The sequence below is a fragment of the Ursus maritimus genome, unplaced genomic scaffold (assembly GCF_017311325.1).
Source record: "Ursus maritimus isolate PB19 unplaced genomic scaffold, ASM1731132v1 scaffold_30, whole genome shotgun sequence".
NCBI classification, from domain to species: domain Eukaryota; kingdom Metazoa; phylum Chordata; class Mammalia; order Carnivora; family Ursidae; genus Ursus; species Ursus maritimus.
Window position 1 is genome coordinate 12,063,911 of NW_024425564.1, and position 12,621 is coordinate 12,076,531.

The window sequence follows — 12,621 nt, forward strand, 5'->3', positions numbered from 1 at the left end:
CTCACCAGCCACAGATGAAGGCTTTACTTATTTGGAGTCATTACCAAAATTTATGGTGTTGGTCGTGTCGAGAGAGACAAAAATGGCAGGAAAGAAAGTGGAAGTAAAAATCATACATGGGATAAAATTCCACTTTTAAAGCTTATGAAAACTTAAAAATTTTATGACTGAGAGAGAACGTAAATGAATAGTTTCTACTTTAGATGTGAAACTTGCCAGCTTCTTCTAGTAGTCTCCTTTCTTCCCTTCTTTCTATAATCAGGAGCTAACGAGAATAACAGAAGGAAGACAGAAAGGCACTTGGAAATGGGCAGTTCACCTGCTCAGCATGAGAACTGAACCTGAAAATCTTTGAGGTGTCGCTATGAAAATGAAAAGAAAGGAAACCAGGACATGTTGCCCAAATTGGATCAGACTTTTCCTTTTCGTTTTCTTTAGTCATAGACTTGCAAGATATGACAAACTGTTAATTATTGTGTGATGATAAAGAGAGGTAGGATTAAGCTCTGGGATAGGATGGGGGAGTGCAGGGAGACAGTCTCTTATGGAGGAACCTCCTACAGAATACATTTTTTAAAATGACTCTTCTGACTTCTGATGTTAATGGTCTTCTCTTTTCTCATTTAACCAAAAATAAAAATTTGAGAATTTGAAATGAGTTCTGGGCATGTGGATCTTGTAGGACCATACCGAATGAAGGCCAGAGTACCCATTTTGACTGTTAGGAGATACCCATCACAGGTTGTGAGCTTAGGAGACGTTATAAGAAATGAACAAGAGAACGGAAATGCTCCAAATGGATTACAGAAGAAAAATTGCGTATGGATCTGCCATTTATGGGAAAGCACCAAATTATTTTTTTATAATAATTTTTTATTATGTTATGTTAGTCACCATACAGTACATCCCTAGTTTTCGATGTAAATTTCCATGATTCATTACTTGCGTATAACACCCAGTGTACCATGCAATACGTGCCCTCCTTAACACCCATCACCAGCCTATCCCAATCCCCTCCCCCCCTCCCCTCTGAAGCCCTCAGTTTGTTTCTCAGAGTCCATAGTCTCTCATGGTTCATTCCCCTGTTTACCCCCCCTTCATTCTTCCCTTTCTTCTCCTACCATTCTTCCTATTTCTTATGTTCCATAAATGATTGAAATCATATGATAATTGCCTTTCTCTGCTTGACTTATTTCACTTAGCATTATCTCCTCCATTCCCATCCATGTTGCTGCAAATGTTGTGAAATTACTCTTTTTGATGGCTGAGTAATATTCCATTGTATATATGGACCACATCTTTTTTTTTTATTATTTATAATGATTTTTTATTATATTATGTTAGTCACCATACAGTACATCCCCGGTTTCCGATGTAAGGCTTGATGATTCATTAGTTGTGTATAACACCCAGTGCACCATGTAATACGTGCCCTCCTTACTACCCATCACCGGCCTATCCCATTCCCCCACCCCCTTCCCCTCTGTGGCCCTCAGTTTGGACCACATCTTCTTAATCCAGTCATCTGTTGAAGGGCATTTCGGCTGCTTCCACAATTTAGCTATTGTGGACAATGCTGCTATGGACATTGGGGTGCATATGGCCCTTCTCTTCACTCCGTCTGTATCTTTGGGGTAAATACCCAGTAGGAAAGCACCAAATTATCAACTGGTTATGTTCTTGAAAGTTCACCTGACTATTGGAAACAACAACAGCACAAGTGAAGTGGAGGGGAAAAGAAGTAGTCCATTGATTGCTGGATAGGTTCTTCAAAAATTTGCAGTCCAATGCTCTCTAAAATGAGGAGGAAAAAGCTGGTTCAGAAAAGTTGATCATCTCGCCAAAGATCGCTATGAGATTTAGGAACAAAGGTTGGTCTTGGGATTCCCCAGGCAGTCTACTAACCATGTTGTGTTATCTGTAAGCAGGAAGGCAGTAAAAATAGAGATGGTGAGGAGCAGAGGGATAGGAGATGTGCTGTCCAGGTGTCTGGAAGGCGAGGGAGAGAAGAGGAAGTGAAGGTGGTAGAGAAGGAACACTCCAGAAGCAAGGGGGCAGGTCTGGATTGTATCTAACCTATGGGAGACAATTTGGGTGTACACTGAGTGGGGGCTTCCTAGATGTGGGGTTCTGGTCCCTGCTATTGCCCAGAAGATATATGCAGTACAAGGAGAGAAATGACTCAGATGGAATCTGGAAGTTCTTTACAAAATGTCAGCATCCTTCAGAATCTAATTGATGGTCTCACTCCTCTAGAATTCATTAATTTATTCAACAAATATATATGAACCCCTATTTCATGCCAGGTGCTGTCCCAGACCACATGGCTGTAATAATGAATGAGACAGATAAGGTGTTTTACATTGGGAGGCTGCTTTCTAGTGAGACACATAAAACGTAAGCAAACAAATATGATAATGTCCAATTATGTTAAATGCTATGAAGAAAATAATACAGGGTAATATGACAGTGACTGAAGAATCTAGTTTAGATTGGGTGGTCAGGAAAAGCCTCTTTGAGGAGGTGACATTTGGGCTGAGGCCTCAAAGACAAGAGCCAGCTTTGCAAAGGGCGAGGTCTGGGTGCAGAGCCCAGCCCATACGGAGTGCACGATTCAGCCTGGCAGGTTCAAGAGGCACCCAGAAAGCCAGGGTGGCTGTAACTTGTTGAGCAAGAAGGAGCAGATGAAATGAGGTCATCAGGGGTGAGCCCAGCCATATTAGATCGATGGGTATGTCCACTTAACATTTATTAAGCACCTATTTTGTGCACAGCATTGCTAAAGATACAAAAATAACCCTGAGAAACCCCTACCTCAAGGATTCCGTCCCCAGGGAAGAAAGCTAAGAGCTTAGTAGGGGTGATAAAATTTCTCAAAACAATTCTGCTACAGGTTAGAAAGTATTCTACTCCAGACACAATGATAATGCAGACATTACTATGCTGCTTAGCAAGGACAGGCGCTTTCCAGAAGCAACTGTATCAACACAGCCACGCACCTACTACGGCCAGTTTATAATCTGAAGATGGGCACATACTAGACGTCCAATGACACGGTGTGAGGTCTGAGATCTGGCCATCTGCTCCCCCACGGTAGGGAGGTTAGGTCATCCCAGAGATGAGTCACTGAGCCCACCTTTCCCCACTGGGTGAGCCTTCTCGGTCTTCGTGGGTGGGGCAGGGCCATAGGAATCCCCCAACCCGGGCCTAAATCTGTCGCCCTCAGAAAACCCAAGCAGGGGAGCCGCGAAGACCAAGGCTCTGATTAGCACCTGATTCACCGAGGCAGTCAAGGCAGGGTGGTGACTACTGGTAACAGGTCCCCCAGTCGCCCCAGGGGAAAAGGTCTGCGGGAGTTTTGGTGACCCTGATCCCGGGGGAGGTGGCCGGGTGACGCGCTGCGGCCGGGTTGGGGAGGCGCCTGCGCGACCACCAGGCCCCGCCTCCGCCCGTAAGTCCGTCTCCCGGAACGCTCACGGCTGCTGCTTCGGCCCCTCGCGCTGCGCGTGCGCTTTGGGCTCCGGCGCCGGCCCCCGAGAAGCTGTGGGCTACGCAGGGCGGGGCGAGCGGTCGCGGCGCCGCGGAGCCCGACTACAAGTCCCAGGGAGCCGGCCGGGGAGGGGTGCCTGGGCGCTCACGGGGCGTGCACTGGCAAAGCGAGACCATTTCCCGGCAAGGGCGCCAGTTCCTCTGCTCTGCTCGGCCGGGAAGTCCGGGGCGGACGAGCGGAAAGCCCTCCCGTCCAGGGCAGCTCCCTGGAGCGAGCCGAGTGGCCTGGATGTCCCTGATTATTATTGTTGTTGTTGTTTATACTGCGAGCACGAAATTCCTCCCCAGGGCCTCCTCCCCCGCCCGCTCCACTTGCTCCTCCCTCCTGTTGTAACATGCTATTAGTGAGCCTGCGACCTCATTTCCAAGGGTGCTAGAGTTCGCATTCAGCCACCATGGGGAATGGGATGAACAAGGTAACGTGTCTTTCTTTCATTTGTGCTGGTTTTGTTTCCACCTTTAAGGCTTCCCCCCGGCTGGTGTTTGCTGGGCGAGGAGAGCCCTCGACGGATGCCCCCTCTTCCCTCTCCGACCTGTCTGACCAGGTCGTGTTCCACCGCGACTTTGACACTGGCGGCGCTTTCCTCTGGTGGGAACGCGAGGGAGGGGCGGCGCGCCTGGCGCGGTGCTCGTGAGGTCTGTTTTTGAGGTGCCCCCCTCCCCCAGGCCTCCCGCGGGCTTCCGGGTAAGCAGTTCCCCGCGCCTACCCTGCCAGCCCGTGTGCTTTGCAACTGAGAACAAGCCGTGCCCTTTAAAAGCGTTGACACTTGTTCTGCCGAGACCTCAGCTGAGCTCAGAGGGGTTGCGGTTTCTTTTTCTGCCCTCCCCTTCACTCCCAGACTCGGCTCTTGAAGCATCACCAGCCACGTTATTAGTAAACTGGAGTAGATAAATGTCTTCTATTATTTAATTTCCTCTTTCTCCCACATTCTTTTTTTCTTTTTCTTTTTTTTTTCGTGTGTACAGAGAAGTTGACCGAGACCTAAGTCCTGAGGTGTTACATGGCAGGGGTGGGGGGTGTTGAGAAAACAGATTCAGAGCTGAGTTATCCTGGATTATATGGCTTCTGCAGCAAGGGCAACCTGTTGGCTGGCTGCTTGCGATGATTTTGCCTTATACAAAATCGTGTTGCTCTCCTCTTTTTGTGTTCTGTCCCCCACCATCTGCTCTTCATTTTCCCTAAAACCCCCTTCCTAGGTTGTGAGATCGGCTGTGTCTTTCCTGAGAGTGGAAGATGCCAGAAATTAGCTCTTGCAGTTGAGAGCTGCTTGGGGTGTATATTCATGTCAACCACAAGGTTAAGGATTTTGTAATCTGGTACTGCTGGTTTGAAGGAGAGACAAGACTTTTAAAAAAGCCCTCAGCAAAGTCAAGTACTTCTTCACAGGTCTTTAAATGGTCCTGGATCAGAGTTTAGTTTCTGGCTTGATGCTTGTCTGTCCCCATTCTATTCCACTCACATCTCCACATATATTTAGCTTTCATATTTGGTGGTTATAACCATATGGCTGGCTTTCGTTTTTCTTTTCTTTTTTTTCTTCCCTTCCCTTCCCTTCTCTTTCCTTCTCTCTCCTTCTCCTTCCTTCCTTCCTTCCTTCCTTCCTTCCTTCCTTCCTTCCTTCCTTCCTTCCTTCTTTTCTTTCTTTCCTCTCTGCACTAGGGTCAGCAGTGGTTTGGTTCTTTCAGCTAGAGTGTGAAGTGCGATGGGGAGTGTTAGAAGTTAAGGTTGGGAAGAAAGTGCAGTCATGGGTAATCCTGGGTACCCAGTTAACTTTTTTCACCTGCCCACATCATGTTTATTGTGTTCTGCAGACCCAGTTTATGGAAGAACTCTGTGATTTGGGCCTGCATATCTGAGGCTTTTTGGTAACCAGGATTGTATTCCTTGTGTGGGCTTTTTTTTGGGGGGGGGGCGGGGGGCAGGGAGAAGCTGTGACCAAGATTGAAAACAGACTATTTCTCTTGGATAAAAACTTGCATTATGTCCCCATTAAAACTGAAATCCATCAGCACCATGAACCTTCTGCTTGTTAAAACAGAACAGTAAAGCTCAAGTTTGTGGGCTTGTAGTCATATCTTGGTTTTCCTTTGGTTCTTTTTCACTTGAGTTGTTCACTCTCCTCCACTTTTAGCATTTAATTTGTAGTATTTTTATATTATGATTCAAAGAACATACTTAAGAATATGAATGATTGCCTAAGGTTCAAAATTAAGGCTTTTCAGCAAAAACGGTCATATTCTTATCATGATCTTTACCTTTCAAAGAAAGTAATAAATTTCTTGCTGCTATTATCACAATCATCTTGTATTGTCAATAGAGCCACTTTGCCTAATGTAGATATGCAGAAATATAATACATTTAGAGTGGTCATTAATGTAACAAATATTTATTGTGCACCTACTATTAGCCAGCTGCTGTGCTAGTTGAGAGGGCAGAGGGAGAGTACAATGTTAATGACAGACTCCTTCATAGAACCTTTGGTATAGACCAGAGGTTGAACCAGCTAAAGTATTTGCCTCCCATTATCACAAGCTAGGTTTCCTATGAAATCCAGGGACAGCTCGGTTTTCACCAGGCAGGATGCTTTTTGGAGGACACAGAGCAGTGAGGAAAAAAGAGGCCATCAGCCTGGGTAGCTGGGTTCCGGATGAAGTGAACCAACCCTGGCAGTCTATGGGGGGGTAAGATGTTAGATCCGGAGGGTCCTCACATCCTGCCTAGAATGGTAATGCTTCCTTCAGCCCACAATTAGATCATTAATTCAGGTTGATCAAGATAAAAACATGGTCATGGAGAGAGGGGGCGCCTGGGTGGCTCAGTTGATTAAGTGTCTGCCTTCGGCCCAGGTCCTGATCTCAGGATCCTGGGATGGAGTCCTGCATGGGTCTCCCGGCTCAGTGGGGAGTCTGCTTCTCCCTCTCTCTCTGCCACCCCCCAATAAATAAAATCTTTTAAAAAATGCACCTGGAGAAGATTTGGGGCTGATTTCTCTGATAAAATGCTTGTCTAAAGAGACTAGATTTTTGTTTTTCATGGAGTATTATAGTACTTAAGACTAATAAGATGATAATGAGGATAGGAGTTTCCATGATAGGTCCCCACCCAAAAGAGTAGCAGGTTCAGACCCTTGAGAGAACTTTGAGTCAACTGGGAGTTTTCAGAGACTCCACAGAAACATGACATTTGCATGCAACAGGCTGTTTAGTTTAACCCTAATCCCACTAGAGACATTTACTAGGTTGATCTTTAGCGGCATAGTGAGGCACAGGTGAGGCACTCTGCACTGTGAGCCAGACCACCTGGCTTTGAGTCCAGGCTCTGTCACTTACCAGCTGGGTGACTTTGGGCAGGTCACTTAACCTCTGTGTGCCTCCTCTGTAAAACAGGGATGAAAATAACAACACCGACTTCATGGGGTGATGGTGAAGATCAGATGAGTTACTCTGTGGTGAACTCTCAAAATAGGACCTGACACACTATAAACTCATTAGTGATTACATCTTTGGCCAATTCAGAGGATCTATTTGGGAATTGCACAAAAAGTAATCAAAGATTATTTTAGTTGCCCACCTTTCTGTCCTCGGTATGGATGTCAAACAGGAAGAAAGAGAAAAGGTGGCTTTTCCTATTTTGCAATTAATTTGGAGCTCTGGGGAGCTTTTTCAGGTTACTTTCAGAGTCTTTAGAATTCACTTTGGGGGGCACCTGGGTGGCACAGTGGTTGGGCGTCTGTCTGCCTTTGGCTCAGGGCGTGATCCCGGCGTTATGGGATCCAGCCCCACATCAGGCTCCTCCGCTATGAGCCTGCTTCTTCCTCTCCCACTCCCCCTGCTTGTGTTCCCTCTCTCGCTGGCTGTCTATCTCTGTCAAATAAATAAATAAAATCTTAAAAAAAAAAAAAGAATTCACTTGGGGTGAACTGCCATCCTAGCAAAAAGGAAAGATCTCCTCTACCTTCACAATCAACAGGAACTAGGTTTCAAACCTAGCATTAGGATGTTAGTCATGTTATTTAATCTCTCTGAGGGTCCATTTCCCAATCTGCACAAAGAGGGTAAGACACACTGACTTCCCATGGTTATAGTGAGGCTTAGACTTTATAAGCTGGTAGGCACACGATATGAGGCTTAAAAAATAATAGATCACAACTGCTCTGTTCTCTTTTCCTACTTCCTCATCATCTTTACTAGGCCAGAACACAGAAGCCTCACTCCCTAACATCGCCTGTGTAACACGCTCTGTCCACCTGACCGAGATGGACATGATGTTCTACCACACAGCACATGAAATGTACTTAAAAACTGCTCTACTTGAACCAGTCCGAAGAAGATCTGTGTTGTTTAGTTCCTAAATTTTCTTTTGCTAAGGATTACCAACTTCTGTGAGATGGGAAAGAAATCTTGTCCCAGATACTATAAATCATGCTTTTAGTTCCAAGGGCATTGTATGTTTTTATTTGTAAATGGTCTCAGAAAAGCATTTCTATGGTTAGCATGGATTCTGCAAATCAACTTGCTCTTACAGATGGGGAAAATATGAAGCCTAGTGTAAGACACACAGGAATACATGAATAAATCCTAGCTAAGGCTTTTAATTTCTAGCTTCTAGAAATGTACTTTGCCACTAATCTTGTAACTTTGAGCAATTCCTTCTGATCTCAGCTTTAACATTTTTATTCCAGAAGGATCCGTGGCCAAGATCGAATGCCACCTAAAATTGCACTCATCATCTACTTACCCCACTCTCCTGAAGTTGTCTGTCTTACCCTCTGAAACCTCCACACCTCCCCACCTCTCTCTTCCTTTTTTCTTTTCCCCCCACCCTCCCTCCCTCACACACACACACACACACACACATACATACATACAACCTGTGTTGTGCAGAACAGTAGCCATTAGTCACAGGGCTATTGAGGACTAAAATGTGGCTAATTGCAAATGAGATGTGATTTAAGTATAAAATACACACCAGACTTTGAGAGTTAGTACAAAAAATTGTAAACCATTCTATGAATAATTTTATATATGGGTTACAGAAATATGTTTATGTGTTGGTTATGTTGTATAAATATTCTGAATATATTTCAGTTAAATATATTAAAATTGATTTCATCTTTTTTTTTTTTTTTTTTACTTTTTCTGTGGCTACTAGAAAATTTTAAATTACATATATGGCTCACATTATATTTCTATGGGGCCACCACTGTTCCTTGAGAAACCCACTGTGGTGAAAGACAGAGGGGCAGGGCTATCACAAGCCTGATTTGGGGTGTCCCTACCACTCCGCTGCTTTATGAGTGTGATCTTGAACAAGCCACTTAGTGTTTCTGAGCTTCAATTTCTTTACCTCTTTCTACTCATAGAGATGGTGGTTAGCTTATCTAGTCTCATTTGCTCGAAAATGAATGTGGTGATGCTTCCCCAATTCTTGAGAGACGTAAATGAGAATTTATTAGAAGACGTTCTTGCAAGCTGTGAAGTGCAAATATGCACTGCTATTAGTGTGAGTCGATCTGTCCCGTTAGTGATTACGGTGATGACGCTGGTTTAGGATGGCTCTGTTCTCCTTAGGAAGATAAAGGAGTAGAGAAAGTTTAACTCAAGAGGGAAAGATCAAAGACATGACTATGCCTCCCTAGGCACATGCCAGGGTTCCTCAACCTCTGCGCTGTTAACATTTTGGGCTGGCTCAGTCTTTGTCGTGAGGTTGTCCTGTGCATTGTAGGAGGTTAGCAACATTCCAGGCCTCTACCCACTAGGTGCCAGTTGTACTCTCCCCCCATTGTGACAATCAAAAATACCTCCAGGTTTTCCCAGATATATGCTGGAGGGCAGAATTGTGCCCCATTGAGAGCCACTGGCCTCGGCTTCTCCCCTCAGAGGTGAAGGTCTGGGTGATCTAGAACTGGTCACTATCAAAAGGTGAATAGGGCCTTAAAGGTTCAGAAGCTCTGTTTTCATATGGTCAGGGGCCAGAAGGTTCGACATCCTTGTGCTGTTAATGCTGCTGTTTCCATGTGACGGACCTGACTTGGCCACCTTCATAATTTATTCATCTGTCCATCCACCCATTCATCGGATGATACTGTTGAGCTCCTGCTATTGTCAAGGCACTGTGCTAGAGCCTTACTGGGAAACGAGTGTGAAAGACAGGCAGACCCGGTCACCTGGGCCCAGGCAGCTTACAGAGGAGTCCCTCTGTGGGAGGTGAGTGCACCATGTACACAGCTGTATAGACAGACTGCCCTACGCTGGTAATCTGTCTTCTGTCCTCTGTACTACCTTCTGGATATTTTCTCTTTTCAACATTACAGTTTTATTTCATATTGAAGGAACAAATGCTTAAGGCTTTAATTCTAAGTGCATACAAGATTATTCTCAGATTCTTTTTTTTTTTTTTTTTTAAAGAGCTTAAGTGGAATGTAGGGGGTAGAGGGAGAGGGACAGAATCTTAAGCAGACTCTGTGCTGAGCACAGAGTCCAACATGGGGCTCTATCTCAACGACCCTGAGATCATGACCGCAGGTGAAATAAAGCGTTGGTTGCTCAACTGACTGAGCCACCCAGGTGCCCCAAGAGTATCCTCAGATTCGTCTTTTTGCAAAAGCAAACTGGTTAAGTCCGTAGCCAAATGGCATTAAGAAAGTCTGTGACATTTAACCCTTCACGGATTTCCAAAGTTCTCCTCCTCATTCCTGGCATTGAAACCCAGAAAGTTCTTTCTGACCTAGGAAGAATTAAGATTATCCCACCCCCCACAACCTTGTACTGCTGCCTGATCAGGAATTTTATCTCTTAAATCTGTTCGGGTGGTGGTCTTAGATTCCATGTTATCCCGAAGCACTGAGAGAAGTGTTTAGAAGATAAACTCAAAATATTTACTGCCCTTAGAAGCAGTATTGTTTTGTTCATAAGTGCTTTTTTGTGGTGAAGGATTTGATTTTATGCATTTCTGTATGGACAGTGTTAGTACAGTGTGGGTGTGAAGGGTATTGATCAAGAAGAGCCATTAACCACAGAGAATCTTGAGCATGGTCTCAAAGTGTTTCTGCAGGAGTCTGCCTTCATTTCCTATTTCTAGACAGTCTTTTACCAGAAAAGAAGAATTTTTTCTGACTAGCAGAGTGCTAGAGAGCATCTTCCATTGCCTTTTACTATCTCTTCATGTGCAGGACTCTCTGGCAGGCTTTTGAGACAGAGCGGGGAACACAATAGACATACCCCCTGCTTCAAGGTCAATCAAAAAAGTAAGCAAATAATAAAATAACTTTAAGGACTGATAAATATGATGAAAATAACAAGGGGATGTGACGGAGGGTGTCAGGGAATTTATCGTTCAGGAGAGACTTCCTTGAGAGCTGTTATCTCACGGGAGGCCTAAATGACAAGGAGCCACCCAGGTGAACAATGGGGAAAGAAGAAATTATTTCTGAGACCCAAAGATGATTAGGACTGATCTGGTTGTTGTTATCTCAGAGTCACAGAACATTCCCAAACATATCCAAACTGCATATACAAACTTCTTTCCTTGATCTATGCTTCTCTTTCCTCCCAGGTGGTAATGATTTCACTCCCCTTGTGTTCTTGCTTCTGGCTTGAGTTCAGACTTGATGAAGTGACTGTCTGAAGTGACTGACTGGTCAGCCACTTTGTCCCAGATGAACACTGTGCTCTTCCATGGTCTTCTCTATAAGCTGTCTTTCAGCTGGAAAATTATTTCATTTCATTTTCTCTTTCTCTGTATTTAAGGATTACCAGCAACAATCAGGGAAGTGGGTGGGTCAGCTTTTTGCTTTCAAGTTTGAATTATGAAGCTGACTAGAGTAGGAGTCTACACATTCATGGGGTTTCTAGTCTTGAAAACAAAAATGTAATTTCTCTCTCTGCTGATGGCCAGCCTTCCTTTGTCTTATTTTGTAATTCTGTATGGAAGAGACTACAGAAACTGGGATTGAGCCATTCTCCTTCTATTTCCGGCCCTTGAGACACTAGCTTACTCTTGTGGTCTTGAATATGGAGTTTAAAGTTTACTGACATAGCTCTGTCTTCTTTTTGCATGTGTGGAATTTAAGAAACAAAACAGAAGAAAGGGGGTGGGGGAAGAGACAAACCAGGGAACAAACTGAAGGTTGCTGGAGGGGAGGTGGCTGGGGGATGGGTTAGATGGGCGATGGGGGTTAAGGATGAGCACCAGGTGTTGGATGGAAGTGATAAGTCACTAAACTCTACACCTGAAACTAATATTACACTGTATGTTAACTAACTGGAATTTAAACAAAGACTTAAAAAATAAAAAAAGAAAAAAAAATTTTAAGGGCACCTGGGTGGCTCAGTCGGTTAAACGTCAGCCTTCGGCTCAGGTCATAATCCCAGGGTCCTGGGATGGAGTCGCACATCGAACATTGGGCTCCTTGCTCAGGAGGGAGCCTGCTTCTCCCTCTGCCTGCTCCCTCTCTCCCTCTCTCTGACAAATGAATAAATAAATAAATCTTAAAAAAAAATAAAATTCTAAATGCATATAAAAATGTGCATCTTAAATGATTTTTAGTAAGTTGGCTCTTTGATTTTAGTAAGCTTAAGCCTCTGTCTTTGCCAGCTCTCTGCCCTGGCATCCCTTTGGCATGCTGCTGTCGTCCAGCACTGGCCCCTGTGCTGCCGGTGTGGCCATCACTGACCCCTGTGGAAACCTGTGCAGGGCAGAAAGGGGCAAGGTCTGATTTCTCAGGCTTTACTCACCGTTGTTTTTCATCTCTCTCCTTTCCTTACTTTACCTCCTCCCACCTTATTCACTTTCTCTTTTTGTTCATTTATTCATTGAAGAAACATTTACTTGAGTATCTACCAATCAAGGGAGAACCATCCAAGTTGAGAGAGAACATACTCACAAATACGATGCAGGCAGCAGATAGAGGTCATAAACTAGATGTCCGTGGGCTATCGTCGGCCTGCAGATGTGTTTTATTTGTCTATCACAATCTTTCAGCTTTTGTGTTTTTTTATGTAGTTGATAGCAGTTGAAAATTGAACTGTTTCCCTTAAAACCTGGATGGTGGAATTGGGGGTCTCACCCTG

At 44.6% G+C, this 12,621-nt stretch overlaps 1 protein-coding gene across 4 annotated transcripts in view; it reads left to right on the forward strand.

Moving 5' to 3' along the window:
• Positions 1 to 3,693: 3,693 nt before the first annotated feature.
• DUSP22 (dual specificity phosphatase 22) overlaps positions 3,694 to 12,621 on the forward strand; it is a 69,558-nt gene continuing 60,630 nt past the window's right edge. The window contains exon 1 of one of the 4 annotated variants that reach the window (XM_008692884.2): positions 3,694 to 3,965. In XM_008692884.2, the coding sequence (XP_008691106.1) occupies positions 3,945 to 3,965 (21 nt within the window). In that variant the 5' untranslated portion in view covers positions 3,694 to 3,944. The remainder of the gene's footprint in view (positions 3,966 to 12,621) is intronic. The other 3 variants (XM_008692886.2, XM_008692887.2, XM_008692885.2) reach the window with 3 other exon arrangements.